The 20,678-nt window shown below is 41.4% G+C and overlaps 1 protein-coding gene across 1 annotated transcript; it reads right to left on the reverse strand.

Annotated features, from left to right (window-relative positions):
• Positions 1–252: 252 nt before the first annotated feature.
• On the reverse strand, positions 253–19,348 carry LOC134953041 (olfactory receptor 6F1-like). Its single transcript, XM_063938668.1, has 3 exons — positions 19,285–19,348; positions 1,656–1,733; positions 253–1,088 (listed from the first exon to the last, which is right to left on the reverse strand). The coding sequence occupies exons 1-3, from the start codon at positions 19,346–19,348 to the stop codon at positions 253–255; spliced, it is 978 nt and encodes a 325-aa protein (XP_063794738.1).
• Positions 19,349–20,678: the final 1,330 nt, after the last annotated feature.

Genomic DNA, 20,678 nt, shown 5'->3' on the forward strand with positions numbered 1-20,678 from the left:
TTTGCACTGTTAGCAGTAATTCCTGCTGGACACCACTGGTATGAGCCAATAATTAAGGGCATATATAGTTAAGATTGGCATTAGCCCATTATGAAACAAAAAGCATAACATTTATTTAAATAAGGGGGTCAAACATAATAGAACCTGTACAATCATCAACAAGGCCCTTGATGTGACCAATGTAATATCTGTTTCAATGAAATTTCCTTGCTGTATTCCAACCATTTGTTGGATGCTTCAAGTCATTTAATACTAGATGATTTTTAAGATACCACCTCTAATATTTCCAAAGAAATTAATTTGAATTAGGTTCATTGATTTCCTTAATTCCTTATTCCTCAAACTATAAATGATTGGGTTAAGCAATGGAGTCACAACAACATAAAGCACTGATACACTTTTGTCATATTCAAAAGCCTGCTCATTAGGTGACCTCACATATATCAATATCACAGAACCATAATATATAAGTACTACAGTGAAGTGAGATACACAAGTAGAAAACGCTTTATACTTTCCAGATGGTATTCTAAAAATGGTCAAAATGATCTTCCAGTAAGAAACAATAATAAATAGTAAGCAGCCAAATACAATAATCCAAAGAAAAACAAAAAAATAAGTTTTTAACATCGACACATCGGTGCAGGAAATATTCAGTAAAGGAATGACATCACAGAAAAAGTGATTAATCTGATTAGGACCACAAAAAGATAAATGGCATAACCAATATAAAGGCAAAAATGAACTCAATATACTGCAGAACCAACAGGCAAGAGCTAAGTGCCAGCAACGTACATGACTCATAATGGATGAATATCTAAGGGGGTTGCAGATAGCTAGATACCTGTCATATGCCATTACTGCAAGAATGTAGTTTTCAATGGCTCCAAGCACAAAAAAGAAGTAACACTGGGCAATACAACCTATGACAAAAATCCTTTGATGCATATGTAGAAGATCGTCAAGCATTTTTGGAAGGGTGACAGAAGTGTAGCATATTTCTAAGAAGGACAAGTTACACAGGAAAAAGTACATTGGTGTTTTCAATTTAGACTGTGTCCAAACCAGTGTAATTATGAGCATGTTTCCTAAAATAATGGATAGGTACACAAGCATTAACAAGAGAAATATAAATAACCGTAGTTTGCGAATACCTGAAAATCCAACAAGTAACAATTCTGTTACTTTTGTTTTATTAGAAAAAATCATTTCACTTCTTCAGTATGTCATATAAAAACAAGTTTTTATTGTGTTACTGTCCAACTAGTAAACTTGTCAGATAATGAAAGTGTATTTTTAATTCCAAAGGATTTAATATTCTCAATACTCTACTGTCCGCAAGTTCTCTGTAGAACAAATTGCTATAAGTACTAGTATAGCTGCTTCCTTTTATTATAAAAAAAATCATGTTTACTGTCAGATTCTGCCTTTAGGGACAGATACTCTAAGGTACTTCATCTAATTGTAATTAGCTATTAGGCATTGGGTTTTACTATGCCTACACATCACAATATGGTGCTCTAAAATGCTTGCAAATTCATTGTTAAAAATGTTACCACAACATTATATAAAAACATATAGAAATGAGTAATGATGTACAATTTGGAGCTACTTATGAATCAGTCTTAGCATTTTCTACAAAAATCAGAACTTACTGTATTTACTTGATTCAACTAATTTTCCTTGTTGCTTATTCTCTTCTCTTTTCCCATTGGCCATTTGTCTGCTTATGTCTTTCAAAATAGAAAGATACTACATGACTGGCAGTAGGCTGGTGAACGGGGGGGAGGTACTTACTTTTATGTAAAATGCCATATTTCGAAGTCAGAAAATATTACAGCACACACATTACGTACAAACACCACATAGATGGCCTCCGTGTGCATATGTATTCGGCCGTGCATGCACATATTCGCAATTTGCGTATGGTCGCTTCCGCGGTCCTGCGCATTAGAGCGTGGTATAAGTAATTACAGTGGAGTTTGTACTCGCATGGAAAAGCCACAAAAGACATATCATATATCTAATCCTTATATTGCATACATCCCCCACTGTCTGCTTCCTCTTCTAATAGCATGAAGATCGGTCACACATAAATTAAACTCCCAGAGACACAAATACAATGGCCTTTTTTGCACAAAGCTTTGAAATTCTATAAAGAAGGCAAACACCTTTGTTTTTCCTATTATTCTAGGATTGCCCAGTTTCTTTCGAAAACAATAAGTACTGGATTGTCATTGTCTTGTCTGAAGACAAGACAAACAAAAAGACAATACCCAGGAATCTAGGCTGAGGAGAACCTCAATTAGCAATAGCTAACAAAAATACAAACCAGACATTCAGATATTTGAGGTAATAACATTCATAATCTAAACTCTTGGAGATGTATATATTTGTATATATATATATATATATATAATTCCTAACAAATTGTAATAGCAGGAGTATGTGTGTGTGTTTTTATATATATATATATATATATATATATATATATATATGAGTATATGGATATATGTGGATATATGTAAATCTTGAGGATGGAAATAGATAATCATATCATGTGTGGGATCATATTGTTCAGAGTCACGTAAACATTAATCTGGTGGGAATAAGAATATTATCATATATTACCACATTAAGTTATTAATAATACCTGATTTTTGTATGATTAATGTGATGGGTTTAACTGGTCATGGGGCGGGAACTCAGATGCAAACAACAGAAATCACATCTCAAGTCTTAGCCATTGCCCACTTCTTGAGCTGACCAATGATCCCCGGTGCACAGGATATGTCCCACCCCCGAACCAATGGAAGAAGAGCACACAGTGTCTATTGTATTATGTTTTGATCTACTGTATAAAGAGCCAACTGCATGCCAGGTCACTATCACAGACTCTAAAGGTTATCTATCCAGATGACTGAGGACCAGACTGGGAAGCGCGGCGAAAACCAAACACGTATGTATCATTGACTGTAGCCATTATTCTTTTATATTGTATTGCTTTGTTATTGTAACCCCCTTTCAGTAATAATATGTTGTGGTGTCGGAACCTGGCATTTTAAATACAAACTGGTGTTGTGTTCTCCTTTCCCTGCTAAGGTTATAATTGTATTACTATCACATGTATAGCTGTTAAGAGTTCATGGTGTATCTTTGGGTGTATACGCACTGAGTGTACTTTGTACAGCCAGCGCAGCATTTGTACGCAAAGTACATACACGGTACAGGGCTTTGTACGCTAATGGTGTAATAAGTACGTCGTTTGAGGATTAAGTATAGCGGCCGCAGCGGCTCCATTTAAAGTGTATGAAATATCTTTTTAAAGTGTTGCTTTTAGTCCTGTATGTAAACCAGCGTTTACAAATGGGAGCATCATCCGATTTCCACATGCTCACAGCCTAACAGGTCATAGCAGACTTAATCTATCAGCAAAGGGCGGAAGGTTATCCTATGTAACCTTTTCTTGGTCGATGGATACACTGAAAACCCTACTTGTGTGCTGATTAGATGGCGTCTGCTCTGTATTGTCTGCAGAGGTGCTGGTAGAACCCGTAAAACACAGGAAAAAAGCTATTTAAAAATCTGTGAATTTTTTTTGGGCGCCAAAAAAAAGCATACACAAAGGGCACCCATACTTTGCATACCCTCTCACATTGTTTCCGCAAGATTCAGATTGCTAGATTCATTTAGATCTGTGTGAAATCGGATACATTTGTTGCTATATAGTTAAAACTGAAATAACAGTGTTTAAGGAAGTAAATATAAAGCACAACATGCAAGTCTGGCCCGGTCGTTAAAGGTTTATACAGAAAAAAACTGGGTGTTGTGTTAAGTGAGCGATTATATTTAGTATTGCTCACATTTATAGAGACTGTGTGGTTTGTTGAATTGCGAACGTACGGTTTTGTACACGTGTTTCGGACAAAGTACAGGACTGCGCACACAGCGTAAAAGACACGCACGGTCGCGTGTTTACGCAAAGTGCGTAAGAGTGCGGGCGCTAAGCACAAATTACACAATAGTGTCGTTTAGTTAAAAGGTGGGACAGTAGCCATGCTACAATAGCACAAAACTAACTGGTTTCTAAAGCAGATTAGTATAAAACTTTTGTTTAAACTGTATTGCCTCTGGGGATAAAGCTGCCAATCAGAACGAGTGAAAATTTTCCATACAGAAAAACAAAGTGTATTTGAATGAGTGAAAGCAGGAGTGAGTGGAGCTTAACCCAGGAACTGAAGTGGTCTAAGTGGCTGGAGTGGTAACACTGGGTTAGTAGAGGCCCAGTGGCGTAGGGTTCGTTACCTTGCGTGATTAGGAACTGAAGTGGTCTTAGTGATCTGAAGTGGTCTAAGTGTCCCATACAACTAAGTGATCTGGAGTGGTCTAGGTCAGGTGGCCTACAGCAATCCTAGGGCATATAGATAACTAGTATCTATAGGCTGTGTGATTGCATCGCATGTCTGTTCGTTCTACACAGCACAACGTGATACCATTATGTCATATGCGCTGTGGAAAAACATACGCAGACGTGATTGTATAGACAAAGGGGGTTTTCTTTGATAACGTTGGGAAATCTCCCTGGTGGGCTTCACTGGAAAGGGTGAAGGATAGTTATCTAATTTCTCTGTTTTTCACCCTACAAACAATTCCAGTTGAACGATACCGAAAAGGAATTTTTCGCTGCCTCTCTCAGGAAAATATTCCAACAGAACTTCCACCGAAATAAATTACGGTGCTGTAAGGTCTGATAGGAGCCCTAAGTTGGGGACATCGCCTTCGCTATCAACAGTGTATGGTAGTACCGGTCCACGAGGGCAAGAGCGAGTGGAAGGCGCTCAGAGATACTTCCACCATCTACTTACATTGAGTGTTTTGGTGTTTGTGGGAATTTTTTTCAGTTATTAAAAAGATCCACAAATATGGGAGCCAGTTGCTCAAGTGAGAGACGTTTGTGCAGGGTTCAGGCAGAAGAGTTAGGACCGAGAAGGTCAGAATTGCGGCCAAAAGGGTCAGCAAGGTTTATCATGTGTGAAAAATATGGTTCACACATGGAAGTTTATAGTGACGAATGGGTATGTATGACTGACAAAGATAGGGTACCATTACCTAAGGTGGGCAGCTTTGAACCAGAGGTACTGCAGAATGTAAGCAGTAAAATATGTCTTTTTAAATCCAGAAAACAAAGGATTAGACATAACGATTGTTTAAAATTATGGCAACAAGAGGGGGAAATGCAAAGGGAACAAACCCGCAAAGCAGGTTCCAAACCTAGCAGGAGTAAGGACACAAACACACCATTATCGACACAGGTCAAGAGGGAACAGATGGCTACAGTCAATGGTATATCTATGAATGATAGTATAATGCAAGAGAAATGTATTAACCCTAATTTTTGCAAGATGTATCCTGTTTTGAAGTCTTTTCAAGGTTATAGGTCACAGGAAGATGAAGGATCCAGCCAAATCACAGCTCTCATTCAGGCAGTCACCTTGCTGGAAACTCAGGTGGGGCCTGTCCACCCAATTAGAGCAGTAACAGTGTTCCCCACTGAAAGAACTGGTGAGGTCACAGCAACCGGTAAGTGTGAGACGGGTCATTGCACAGAGATTACAACACCTTACAGCAAACAGATTAGGAACAGAATGGTAGGATTACATCCTGTCTTGGAAATAGTAACTCCTAATGGGGGAACCGATAGTCAGGGAGTAATCCTCACCAGGAATAATGCAATGTATTGCCCGTGTTCCAGAGCTGAGCTGCAGTCAATCATTTCAGAATTCCACGATCCCCGGAAGTATTTAGCCAGATGTCAGAAGTTTATCAGAGATCTGGGTAATGCTCTTGAACCAGCTAATAAAGATTGGCGGACACTTTTAAAAGCGTGCCTACCCCCTAATATTGACACCCAAAAATGTATCACTGATTGTAGATTAGAGTCGGATAGTCCTATGACTGACGGAAACAATCAGGAGAATGTGGAACAAATTAACAGGCAACTAGAGTTGTATTTCCCCATTACTGTTAAGTGGAGAAAAATTTTCTCCATTAAACAAAGGGAAAATGAAATGGCATCTGAATATTTTTATTGGGCTCTCCAAATAATGGATTTCTACGTTGGAGTATCAGATATAGGGAACGATGCGAATTACAGGGAGGTGGCTGTCTCTGTGCTAATGGACGGACTCAATAAGGCAGTAAGGGACAGGGTACAAACATATTTGCCTAATTGGAGAGGGGCCACAGTAGCTTGTCTTAGAGAGTGCGCAATTGAACATCATAAGAATATTGCTAGGTGCAGAAAACATCAGGAGGAGAAGCTGATGACAATAAGTCTGCAGGCTCTTGCAGCAAAGCCTCATCAGCCTAAAACCCAAAACCCGGGTAGTAAGAAAAGACCTAGAATATGTTACATTTGTAAAAAGGAAGGGCATTTTGCCAGAGACTGTAGGTATAGTAGAACACATAGTCAATATAGGCCCCTAGACAGAGAACACAAGCCACAGTATTAAAACACATAGACGGGATCAAGGGACATATAGTAAGGAATCACGAGCCATATAGAAAACACAGATTCGGTTAATGGGAAGAACGGAATAAATGCAACTTTATCCTTTTGACAGAACTTGCTGGGGTTAAGAGGAGGCCTCTAAACTTTTTATTCTTTCTCTAGCAGAAATGGCCCATGATTAATTTAACAGGAGTTTTGTTAGAGATGGTATACACATAGCGTGCTCCCGCCCAGGAAGCACAAAGTATGTTGGATACCCACGAAGACTAATGTTGCATTTCACTGTTCTAGATGCATGTCCATCACAGGTAGAGGAAATTATCTCACAGATACCGGGTTCCCTACGAAGTTAGGATGGACAGGACACTAGATTGATGGCTGGGATAGTCCCAGTAGATATATGACACATAGAATTTTTTTTCGGAGGTATAGACAGTAGAGAATCACTTCCCCATAGTGCCCAATCCAGTTGTCAAGTTTTATAAAATCCTCTTTGCCTCTATAAACTTACCTGTTACTAACCTCTATGTGATTTTTCTTCAAAGTTTCCTCCTCATCTCTTACGTTCACCGGCAGGAGGGTACAACACATGGACCCGATTACAGTTAAAACGCCACATGCCTACTTGGTCCTTCAGAGCTCTGCCCAAATCCAGGATATATCTCACCAGCATAAGGACATAAGGACAACAGTATTAATGCAGTGTGCCTGGTCATGCACAAAGGGTGGAGAATGAGAATACTGGTGAATGGAGACTGTGCACAGTCACCAATATGCATGATGGTGTGACAGCCTGTTGGTGAATGTCAAACCAGACATTTCCAACCTTACAAACCCTCTCTCCTATCATCCAGAGACGGTTTACTTCACACAACTGGTAACACACGATAGTAAATTAAAATGCAAAATTTGTGTCCCTACAGGAAGAGGCAGTCTGGAGGACAAAGGGGTATGGCCAGGAGTCCTCAGGACTGTGGACAGGTGGAAACAGTAAGCCAGTAGCCCCCAGAGCATATCTTCCAATTCTAGCTGAGGTGGCACATGGTCTGACTCATCTAGGCGAAGAGGGTATGTGCAGGCTGATGAGAGCCTGTTGGTGTGCGCCAGGATTCTCTTCTCATGCAGGTAAGAGAGCAATGACATGTTTTACTTGCTTGAGGAAGAATATTGGAAAGACAATACCAACAGAGCCATCCCATATTCCTCCTACAGACGGACCTTATCAGGTAATACAAATCGATTTCATACAGTTACCACCCTGTAGGATATTGAAATATGTGTTAGTTTGTATTGATGTATTTTCCAACTGGGTAGAAGCGTTCCTTGCTGCCACAAATACTGCTACGTTCACTGCAAAGAAAAGTGTGCAGGAATTTGTGTGTAGATATGGTATCCCTAGAATGATTGAAAGTGACAGGGGTACCCATTTTACAGGTGAAGTCTTTCAGGTCATGTGCAAACTGATGGGAACAAGCTGAGCAGAGTAATGGCTGAAACTGGATTGTTGTGGCCAGAAGCTTTGCCACTAGTGTTGTACAGCATCAGAACCACTCCCAGGTCTCCACTTAACTTTTCACCCTTTGAAATTCTTTTGGTCGACAACCTCATGTAATGATAGACCCCCAGGATGATTTGAAATGTAATAATGAAGTGACTGTAAAATATTTGGTTGGGATGAGCCAGCAGCTGAGAAATCAACAAAGAAATTTAAAGCTGGTGATTCCTGACCTACCGAACAGTAATTGTCATGACATTGAGCCTGGGGATTATGTGATGATTTGAAATTTCTTACGCTCAGGTTGCCTCATAGACAGGTGGGAAGGACCATACCAAGTCTTATTAACCAGCACAACAGCATTAAACGTCGCCGAAAGAGAGACTTGGGTCCACTCGTCCCACTGCAGGAAGGTCGCTGACCCGTAGAGAACTCGTGACAAAGTAGTTTGGTAACTGTGAGTTCAAAGTGAACTGTGTGTTCAAAGAGCAAGGCAAAGAGACACTAGAGTGTTTGTTCCAGGAAAGTTGAGAGGCAGGACTGTTGAAAGGCACCTGAGCACAGAGAGCAACAAGATATAGAACGGTTGTCGCACCATTTTCTTTTTTCACCTCCCCCTGCATTTTCCTTTCTTTTCTCCTTCTTATTTTCCTTCTTTCCCCTAACAAAATGGATCGATCACAAGAGACTGCGTTTCGGGTTCTGTTAGTAATTCTGTTTTTGATCAGGACAGTTTGTATTGGTGAGGGTCCCAGAGAGGTCGAGCAGGGATCTGGAATGGGTTCTGATGGCGAGTACGAATTTGTAGGATCTCAGGAGCAGCACATCACTCGAGTAAAGGCTGGTATCAGTAAGCGCTCTGGTAGTCATGGAGTTCGGAGGCACTGGGAAGAGATATTGTCTGCTGAACTTGTACGCCAGATAGCCAACAGTGGGAGGTATTTTTGGTATAGGTATGCCCGTGGAAGCAAGACCATGTGGGTTGGAAAAGTATCGTCAGGGTATTGTGCTCATATCATCCAGCCCAATATTTGTACTGTGCAGATGGGAGAACTAGGGATTGGTTCCTTTACTTGGAAAATTTGTAATATGGTGATGTTATATTTTGTCCCCTATGTTCTCCCAGATGATGCCTATTTCATATGTGGGAGGAAGGCGTACAAGTGGCTTGCCCTGAGCTCAGAGGGATTGTGTTATAATGGGAAAGTACTACCAGAGATCATGACCATAACCCATGATAAAATGAAAGACGTTCACCGCAGTGCTCAGGCTCCTTATACTCATAATCACTATGAACACATCATCAAGATACACCTCATAGATAGGGCAGAGCACGCAGCCTCTGATTTGATTCACGAATCCACCGGGATTCAGTTCCTTCTCGCATTAGACATTACCCGTACTGCCAGAGGACCTATAAATTATAGGTATATCCATGCGCTAGCGAACTTGATATATAATATCACTGAGATGTATGACGACACCTTCAGGTATACGGGAAGGGAGTTACAAGCCTACAAGAAGAAACTGATTCAGCACAGGATGGTCCTTAATTATGTCACAGCCGTGACAGGTGGGTACTTTGTTACTCTGGCAACTCAATATGGTGTAAAGTGCTGTACGTATATTACGAACAGCACTGACGACCCAACAGAGATCATCGATCAGAAGATGGACGAGATCTTGCAGTTGAAGTGGGAGTTCAGGAGGAAGCACAACCTTACCTTAGCGACTGTGAGTAATGAACTGACCGGCTGGGTCTCATGGTTGAACCCACGCAAATGGTTCTCAGGTTTAGGAGAGTGGGCTCAAAATGTCATTATGAGTGTGGGGAAGTTTCTCCTTTGTATCCTGGGAGTCGTCATAATTATTGGTTCGATATTTAGGTGTGTTCAAATTCTAATGCGGCGCAAGCACAGCACAAATTTGATGAGTCTAAGGAGCGAGGGTGCTGTTATAGCAGCAGATTTAATCTACAACCCATCCATAGAGACAGTGTTATGATAAGGATTGCAAGTGAATTTCATGGCCTGTTTCTTTCACCCGTTTTTCTTTGTCTCCCCTTCTGCCCAGATGCATCCATCCGGAAAAGACGTCAGCCCTACCCAAAATGTTTATGTGAATGTATTTTTATATATGTGTCTTATCTGCATCTCTTCAACCTCCAGTTAATGGCACACATAGTCGACAGGTGATATCCACATATACTAGCACTCACATATGTTTCCCCCTCCATGTATCATCAACTAAATGTGCACCCCATTTGTTGGAACAAGAAGCTGAAAAGAGCTTGGTAGTGTTTGTTGGCCCATTTACAGACCATTAATATGGGAAGAGAAGGATTTAATGTATACTTTGCAATACTTTGAAGCTTATCTAGAATATATACAGCATGATGATACATGCCCCTCAGACATGGATTCATACATACATGCTTTTTACTATCCCACTAGGCTATACATTTTCCCACTTACAACTCTCCCCGATCATCCAAGCTTTTGTATATATTGTATAGGTAATATTTTTTTCCTGTTTATTGATTAGTTAGTGGCAGTTATTGATGACTGCCAAAGGGTGGACTGTCAAAGTCAGAAAATATTACAGCACACACATTACGTACAAACACCACATACATGGCCTCCATGTGTGTACGTATTCGGCCGTGCGTGCACATATACGCAATTTGCGTATGGTCGCTTCCGTGGTCCTGCACATTAGTGCGTGGTATGAGTAATTACAGTGGAGTTTGTACTCGCATGGAAAAGCCACAAAAGATATATCATATATCTAATCCATATATTGCATAAATCCCCCACTGTCTGCTTCCTCTTCTAATAGCATGAAGATCGGTCACACATAAATTAAACTCCCAGAGCCACAAATACAATGGCCTTATTTACACAAAGCTTTGAAATTCTATGAAGAAGGCAAACACCTTTGTTTTTCCTATTATTCTAGGGTAGCCCAGTTTCTATCGAAAACAATAAGCACTGGATTGTCATTGTCTTGTCTGAAGACAAGACAAACAAAAAGACAATACCCAGGAATCTATGGCTGAGGAGAAACTCAATTAGCAACAGCTAACAAAAATACAAACCAGTAATTTAGAAATCTGAGGTAATAACATTCATAGTCTAAACTCTTGAAGATGTATATATTTGTATATATTTGTATGTATGTATATATATATAAATATATATATATAATTCCTAACAAATTGTAATAGCAGGAGTATGTGTGTGTGTGTATGTATGTATATATATATATATATATATATGAGTATATGGATATATGTGGATATATGTAAATCTTGAGGATGGAAATAGATAATCATATCATGTGTGGGATCATATTGTTCAGAGTCATGTAAACATTAATCTGGTGGGAATAAGAATATTATCATATATTACCACATTAAATGATAAATAACACCGGATTTATGTATGATTAATGTGATGGGTTTAACTGGTCATGGGGCGGGAACTCAGATGCAAACAACAGAAATCACATCTTAAGTCTTAGCCATCGCCCACTTCTTGAGCTGACCAATGATCCCCGGTGCACAGGATATGTCCCACCCCCGAACCAATGGAAGAAGAGCACACAGTGTCTATTATATTATGGTTTGATCTACTGTATAAAGAGCCAGCTGCATGCCAGGTCACTATCACAGACTCTAAAGGTTATCTATCCAGATGACTGAGGACCACACTGGGAAGCGCGGCGAAAACCAAACACGTATGTATCATTGACTGTAGCCATTATTCTTTTGTATTGTATTGCTTTGTTATTGTAACCCCCTTTCAGTAATAATATGTTGTGGTGTCGGAACCCGGCATTTTAAATACAAACTGGTGTTGTGTTTTCCTTTCCCTGCTAAGGTTATAAGTGTATTACTATCACATGTATAGCTGTTAAGGGTTCATGGTGTATCTTTGGGTGTGTACGCACTGAGTGTACTTTGTACAGCCAGCGCGGCATTTGTACGCAAAGTACGTACACGGTACGGGGCTCTGTACGCTAATGGTGTAATAAGTACGTATTTTGAGGATTAAGTATAGCGGCTGCAGCGGCTCCATTTAAAGTGTATGAAATGTCTTTTTAAAGTGTTGCTTTTAGTCCTGTACATAAACCAGCATTTACACATAACACAAGCATCTTGCTTGGTTTGTGTACTGTAGATGGACAGTTTTAAAACAAAGATGTAAGAAATACTGTAAAGAAGGTAAATAGTGAAATTTGCAAAGTAAATTTTGCTTGCAGGAAGCAGAGCTAAAGCTTTCCTTGTTTTCCCAACTCCAGTCTCCTAATAATTCTAACAGTGCATGCTCTACAGATGAACAGAATCACAAGTGAAATAATTCATACCATCTGGGGATCATTTCAAATGTGTCAGTCACTAATAAAAACATGTGCACCAACTAGAAATATAGAAAATATGCACCGCTGGGCAGGGGCGTTGAATGGGTGGAGTTAGTGGAACAAGTGCTCTGGAGGCCAGTGGCTGGTGGGTACTCCAGAATTGGTCTATTTGCAGATTCTTAAATGTTTATAGTAGTGATGAGCGAGGTTCGGTTTTACTCGGTTTTACTCGGTTTTACTCGGTTCTCAAAACGGCATCTTATTGGCTATCCAAAACACGTGACATCCGTGAGCCAATAAGATGCCGTTTTGAGAACCGAGTAAAACCGAGTAAAACCGAATCCGCTCATCACTAGTTTATAGTAACTGTCTTTTACTTTTTATATTAATGGGATAAAAGTGCTGCCTACCTTTAACACAGGTAGCACAGTTATTTCTGTGACATTGCTGTGCTAACTGATCCCATCTCAGCACCTTCTTCTATATCTGCTCCTCATCATGCATCAGGTGCCCTGCATGCCAGTGCAGTGAGGTTGCCACCCAGGGTGACACTTGCACCCAGGGTCGGAGCTTGCCCACATAATCCAATTCCTGGCAGGGCCCACTGCATGAGAGTCACATATATTCTAACACATGTTCAGATTGCCACTGTCCATTGTGCCAGAGGAACTTCTTCATAAAAAGACATCAGGCCTGGTCTCAGCAGACAGCTACAGTTCCGAGTTCCTGACACATTGTGCACAGGATGTGATGATGTAACATTGCCTGTTAAAGGATCTTGGAAAAGAAATAAGGAAGAAGACAGCCCTTCTGTGATAAGTAAACTACTAAGGGGAGGCACAATGTGAGATGTGGATGGGGGTACGGGTATCACAATGAGTAAAGTAAGGGGGGACACATTACACTAGTAACAGATGTGGGTTTGTACTTAATGGCACACAGAACATTAATAAATTAAAGAGCATACAGATGGGTTGGGGACAGTGGGAGTGGCACAACATCAAAAAGAATAGGGGAAGATGTGTGGAGAACAATAAGTGAAAGAGGGTGGAAGTGGCGAGAAATTCTTTAAAGAAAATACAAATTGGTGCACAATACAGAGCTTATGGGGGAGGCACAATACAGATCATACAGGGGAGGCACAACACAAAACATATAGAATGGAGGCACATTACAGAAAATATAGGTGAGCACAATAAAAACCATATAGGGGTGCAATACACATCAAATAGAGGGCACAATTTAGAATGTATGGGAGATATAGAAAATAGAGAGGGGCATATACAGACATATGGGTACACATACAGGCATACTGAAAGACAAGACATAAAAAACCCAAAACAATGGGAAGCATAATCTTGAAAAAAAAAATTTATTGTAATGTTAGCATCGAAGCTATCTATATAAAACTCAAGTTCAGGGCTACAAATATTGTGGTGCAGTCAGTGACCCTTGCATAATGTGCAAGGGGCACTACTATTTCTACTACTGTGTGTCATAATGTGCAAGTGGCACTACAACTTTCTGGTATATTGTGCAAGGGGCATTGGTAATATGTGGCCCTAATGTTTAAGGAGCACTATTACTACAGTGTGGCATAATGTGCAAAGGACACTACTACTGTGTTGCATAATCTGCATAGGGCACTACTATTACTGTGCATAATGTGCAAGGGGCACTACTACACTGAAGCACTATGCACAAGGGACATGACTACTACTGTGTTGCATAATCTGCATAGGGCACTACTATTACTGTGCATAATGTGCAAGGGGCACTACTACACTGAAGCACTATGCACAAGGGACATGACTACTACTGTGTGTCATAATGTTAAAGGAGCTCTACTACTTTGTGAACATAAAGGGGCTTTACTATTTTTTGAGCATGTTAATTATGGTTTTTTTAATGCTGGACCACGTGTGGGGCAGTTGGTGCAGAGTGTTTAAAAAAGTCTCAGCGAGGGGGTTGTGGCTTGGTGGCATTTAGGTATGCATGCCTCATGTCAAACCTGGGCAATTTATGGTATTAATCCCCAGCTTAATGCTGCATCAGTGCCTAGAGCTAGTATCTTGCATGGTGAACCCCTTGAGGAACTCGGGACCTTCCATTACCACTTGAGACGCACCGTGACTCAGCTGCACACCCAACTTCATCCTACATCATGGACTTATATCAGAATTAACCTCTCCTACAAGCTTAGCACCTAATTGATTTTGCCTTATGGACTTAATAACAAATACAGGAAGGGTCAAATCCCTGGTGGCCTCTCTTTTATCCAGTGCCTGCAGTTTTTTGTCTGGCTTCTTTTTGCTCTTCTCTGCTTCCTCACCACCACCAAAATGTCCCACTGTTACTTACATTGCTTAATAGAACCGGTCAAGAGGGGGGAAGCAGGGTGGGGGGAGCCATAATGAGGAAATACGTGATTCGCTCACCACAGCCAACTCTGATTGATCGGACTGTGAGCAGCAAATGGTTTGCAGTTGTCACCAAATTATAATTGCCACAGTGGGATACCATATTTGTTCCCAGTGATGGCTGACAATGTGCCCGTTTCATAACACATTCCTGTATCATGCTTTTAGAAGCTCTTTAATGTTACCTGAAATACACAACAGAATATGCACCGAAAACTACTCCATATGAACATGGGCTAAACATACAGACTAAACCCTAATATCATCGATCCCATAGCCCTTGTGCTGCTAGGAAGCAGTGCCAATTACTTTGCCATCCCTCCCCAGTTTATAAATTTGTACCACTACCAGACAAGACAAACAGCATATTTTTTCATTGTATTGACAGTTTAGTTGCAGTAGGAAAGATATTGTAGCAAATAAGGTAGCATATGTTTTTACTTTTAATATAGGGGAAACAATAGAACCATTTCCCAAGGTACAATTGTCATCATCAGCATTTGCAGCAGAAATGTAAGCTGCAGAACACAGTATGCAGAAGTTTAGATGATTATTGGCCTGATTCAGAGTTGTACACTAATCCTGCCATAGATGCGATTTTTGACTAAGAGGATGTGCGAAAATATGCTAATCCACTCAGATTTCTATTGAGGCGCCCTATGGAGCCTTTGCAGCTGCCCACAACTGCATACACATTCACAGCATCAATGCAGATCCCGAAAAACATGCTTCCTCAAGTAAGTATATGGCCACTCAGAATGCCTGCCGCAACTAAAATGCTGGAGAAATACTGTACATGATCGCATGTAGTGGCTGATTCCTCCCCCAAAAATGGTGTGAAGCTGCAAGGAAAAATCCTGTTTATGGTAAATAGCACGCAGGGTTAATTTAATCCAACAGCACCGACAATTCGCTGGGAGGTAAACCCGATGTGACTAAGCTGCAAAATTAAAATACAGTGTGCATGTCATCTCAGAGCATCACACCCGGTGCCTTGAGCCCTATCCACTGATAGGGATGTAGTCACCATCCCGGTGGTCGGGATCCCAGTGGTCAACATACCGACACGGGGTCCCGGCTGCCAGAATGCCAACAGTGGGCTGAGGGCTATTTCCACTCGTGGGTGTCTGAGCCCGCAAGGGGCTTCGTTGCGTTCACCCTCCTGCAGGCATTCTGGCAAATGGGATACCGGCAGCGGTATGCTGACAGCTGGGGATCCCTGCAACTCCGCTGACACATTTGGAGGAAATCAATTGTTTAAAAAGTCGGTTGGGTTTCTGTTTTTTCCCGTCTATTCGATAGGAAAAAACAGACACCCAACTGACTTTTCAAGCAATTGAATTGACTACATTTGTCCTCTAATTTGGAAAAAATTACTGTAGTATAAGATTAAAATGGATATACATTATTTTCTGAATTGTCATTCAGTTGATACTGTAACAAGTGAAGATTCCTCCACCGTCCCTAAATTTATATTACCAACTTTTAAATGTAGGAAGCCATCCTTTTTTATTACAGACTGAATATCCTTGAGGAAATTGAGCTGCACTAGATGTCACTAGATTGTTTTAACAATAGGTCCAGACCAGGGGCGTAAGTTCATCCCAGTCGCCTAAAAGCAAGTTGGAGTTTGGTAACCCACCCTTCCCCCTTAAAAAAGAAAACAAATATAGTGTGTGTATGTAAAAACATACAGTATACGACCTAAATAATTATATAGAGAGCACTCTCAGCTGGTCTAGAGGGACTGGAGCATGCAATGAATTGGCAGGTCTCCTGCTAAATTGTAACTTAGCCGTCTGCACCATGCAGAATCAGTGTTCACTGGTTGGTCCCAACTCACAGTCCAGCAGAAGCAGCACCAGCAGCGATGCACCATCATTTGCTGCAGTGCAGGCTGAGTGGTACCAAGCAGGGGTCATCATGTTCCCCATTAGAGGTGTTAGCATGGCTCTACATGAATGGGTGCAGCAATTGCCACAGCTTGGCATGGCTAGGTGCAGGTGCACCTAGCCCTACCGAGAATGCTCGTTCAGTGCAGATGTACCCACACTGAGCGTGGCTACATCTGTATATGTTTGTATTTCACACCAGGAATTCTGACCCTATTAGAGATTGCATCAAAATTGTATTGTGATCATATATTCTGTTTTGAAGGCTAAACATGTTTGTTGCTATTTCTGAAATGTTACTGATATTATTAAGGGCTATGTTTTAAATGTATTTTTCACTGTATTATGGAAATATATTAACTAAGGGTGTCCCAACAAAGAAATATTTTCTTTTACTCTTCACCCTGGTAGAGAACCTACCATTATATTGTTGCAACATATACCAATTCAGGGGAGCAAGACCAACTAGTGACACTTTGAATGTATGCAGTTTCCAGAGTTTGGCTTTACAGTTCAGTGTGCTTTATTGACTGATGTGTTTCCAAGGGAGAAATTGGATATACCAGCTGTCAAGATCTTGGCGCTCAGTATACCGGTGCCAGAATCCTGACAGCTGGCATACAGACAACTATTCTCCCTCTTGGGGGGTCCACAACCCCCCTGGAGGGAGAAGAAATAGCCTGGCATGTGTAGTGTGACACCATGCCCGCAGCGTGACGAGCCCACAAGGGGCTCTTTTGTGCTCGCCCCACTGCCGGCATGCTGGCTGTCGGGATCCTAGCACCCAGCATAACATGCTACAGCCAGCATAACATACTACACCGGTTTCCCAGTTTTAGCCAATCCTGCTAAGCTGTATCCACAGTCTCCTGTGTATTGCTACAAGAACCAGTCAGCCTGCTAAGCACTCTGGATTGTACCACAGGGGTACAGGGGAAATCCCTGGTGGGCCCTACTGCCTGGGGCCCCTCCTCCTCCTCTAGGGATCATGTTCCAGACTCTGCACATAAGTTATACATTATGCATATGTTACCTTATACTTCACAGGACTATGGAGTATTTTCTACAGTGAATTCTGGATGTAATCTGGTACATTATCATGCATGTGCTATCAGTAATTTTCTATATATATATTTATCAAAGACACAAGCTCATGCACTCTCCACTGGTTAGGCAAACCAATATGGTGGCTGGCCACACCCCCTCTGGAGACCGGTCACATCCCTAAACATGGGACCCTACTACTGCATCCCCCGGTGGGCCTTTCATGCCCCGGTCCAACACTGGCTGTGTTTCTTTAAGCACTAGTCAGTCCTGCTATGAGCATACCTCCCAAATGGGAGACCCCCTGTCACTTGCTGCTATGCATAGTGCAAAGTAGAGCAGTGGTGAACAGACGTTATGCGCATGCACACAGCTTCTATTCCTGGGAGCCAAAGGGATTGGAGGCATGGACAGCAGCTCTCAGAGCGCTGGCTATGCCCCCACTGTGACTAAAATGGGAGGTGTGGCCTGCGATCGCAGCATTCCCATGAAGCCATGCCCCTTTCTCACAGGCCATGCCCCATTTCCGGTGGCACATGCAGCTGTGCCACATGGGGGGACCCGACTGACCAGATGTTGGGAGGTATGTATGAGCATTACTGTGTTACTGTACTTCAAACACTAGCTAGTCTAGCTAAGTACAGTTCACAGTTTTCTGTGCATTCCTAATATACTCTACATGCTGGCCAATCCTGCTGAGCACTATCACAGACTACAGTTATACCTGATAAACTTCTAGTGTTAGCCATAATTGCTAAGCACTACTTCCATTCTCCAGTGTGTTACTGTAGTGTTCATGATATTTCTACTATTCCTGCCATCCTACAGTTCCTTTGAGGTACAGTATTACATCCTGCATCATTCATTACTGGTGAGCGATCCTCACAGATTCCAGTCTACTTCTGGGTACTTCTAGCATTGCTCCAACCAGTTGGTTCTACACTACAGTACCTGCTGCTGTGTATCTATGTTTATTCTAGGGGTGTGTTTTGGTTTTGGATCTGTATCGCCTTCGTGTTTTGGATCTGTATTGGTTCTACCAAAACCACCCTTGTGGGTTTTGGGTGTTTTTGTTCCTACAGTATTATTAACCTTACTAACATTAATTTCCACTCATTTTCAGTCTATTTTGAACACCTCACCGCTCACAGTATTGTTTTCATCCAATTTAGGCCAAAAGGTTGCACCGAGCTAGATGAATGACTAAGCTAAGCAACAGAAGTGGGCAGTACAAACATGTGGCACATCTGGGAGTGGCACTGCAGTGGCAGACAGGATATCAGTTTTATAAATTATGTAAAAAAAAATGCTCCAAAGAGCACATAATGCAAAGAAAAGAGGTGCACGATGGAATTGCTCTTGGGCCACACCCTTATGTTGTATATTAAACAGGACATGCAAAGTTTAACAAACCAATCATTTCAGTGACAGGGTCTGCCACTTTTGGCTGAAATGATTGGTTTGTTTGAACCCCACAAAACAAGCTGGCAATGGGCAGTGCCAAACTGGCTTTAGTAATTTAAATAGGCACAATGTCATCATCAGCATCCGATTCCTCACCCCCATCAATGTGTACATCCTCATCTTCACAGACTATTAACTCATCCCTGTTGGAGTCCACCATCACAGGTCCCTCTGTACTTTTTGACGGAAATTGCTGGTAAAGATCTTCCAAGTGGAATTTGTAATTAATTTTGATGAACATCATCTTCTCCACATTCTGCGGAAGTAACCTCATATGCCTATAGCTGACAAGGTTCCCAGCTGTGCTAAAAACTCTTTCTGAGTACACACTGGAGGGTGGGCAACTGAAGTAATACAAAGTCAGTTTGTGCAAGGGCCTCCAAATTGCTTCTTTTTCCTGCCAGTATTAAAAGGGACTGTCTGACATGCCTATAAAAAATGAAGGAGATGTTGCCATGTCACGTTTCGCTTGAGCTGACAATTTTATCACCAACAGCTCTTTGCATCTCTGCAGATTTGTGCCCATTGGAAAGAAAGACACAACATATGACTTAAACCAAGAATTAAGTATGGTCGCCAAAATATAGTGATCTGATTTAAAGAGATTGATGACCATTGAATCCTGGCAAAGCAAATGAAGGGCTTGATCTACAAGTCGGACATACTTAGTGGTATCACTCCATTTCAGCTCCTCCTCCACTTTCTCCAGCTTCTTTTGCAAAAGCATGCTGAGAAGAATGACGTGACTCAAGCTGGCAGTGTCTGAACTAACTTCACACGTGGCAACTTTGAAGGGTTTGAGAACCTTGCACAACATGGAAATGATTCTCCACTGCACTTGACTCAGGTGAATTCCCGCTCCTTTCCAAATGTCATAGGTGGATGTGTAGGCTTGAATGGCATTTTGCTGCTCCTCCATCCACTGAAGCATATAAAGGGTAGAATTACACCTCGTTTATACCTCTTGCTTTAGATGATGACAGGGCAAAATCAAGAGTGTTTGCTGGTACTCCAGTCTTTGACATGCAGTTGGTGAATGTCGAAAATGTCCCAACATTTTTCGGGCAACTGACTGCATCTCGTGCACCCCCTCTGTCATTTAAAAAAAATTCTGCACCACCAAATTAATTGTGTGAGCAAAACATGGGATATATTGGAATTATCCCAGATGTAATGCTCTCACAATATTGGTGGCATTGTCAAATATCACAAATCCGAGGACAGTCCAAGTGGGGTAAGCCATTGTGCAATGATTTCTTTGAGTTTTTCTAAGAGGTTATCAATGGTGTGCTTCTTACTGAAACCAGTGATACACAGTGTAGCCTGCCTCTGAATGAGTTGGTATATGTGAGATACTGCTACTGCTGTTGGTGCTGCGGAAGGCAATAAATCTACCCAGTGGGCTGACATATAGTCTTTAGTTTGCCCTTTTCCGATTGTCCACATATCCTTGGTTATGTGGACAGTGGGTAGAATGGCATTTCTGAGGA

This window comes from Pseudophryne corroboree, chromosome 1 (assembly GCF_028390025.1).
Source record: "Pseudophryne corroboree isolate aPseCor3 chromosome 1, aPseCor3.hap2, whole genome shotgun sequence".
Lineage (NCBI taxonomy): Eukaryota > Metazoa > Chordata > Amphibia > Anura > Myobatrachidae > Pseudophryne > Pseudophryne corroboree.

Coding starts and splice junctions, on each gene's coding strand:
- LOC134953041 (XM_063938668.1), bottom strand. CDS start 19,348: ATGGTGGACTCCAACAGGGATGAGTTAATAGTCTGTGAAGATGAGGAT. Junction 1,734..19,284: donor GGATGTACACATTGATGGGG/GTGAGGAATCGG, acceptor CTATTTTGAAAG/ACATAAGCAGACAAATGGCC. Junction 1,089..1,655: donor AGTTGAATCAAGTAAATACA/GTAAGTTCTGAT, acceptor CCATTATTTTAG/GAAACATGCTCATAATTACA.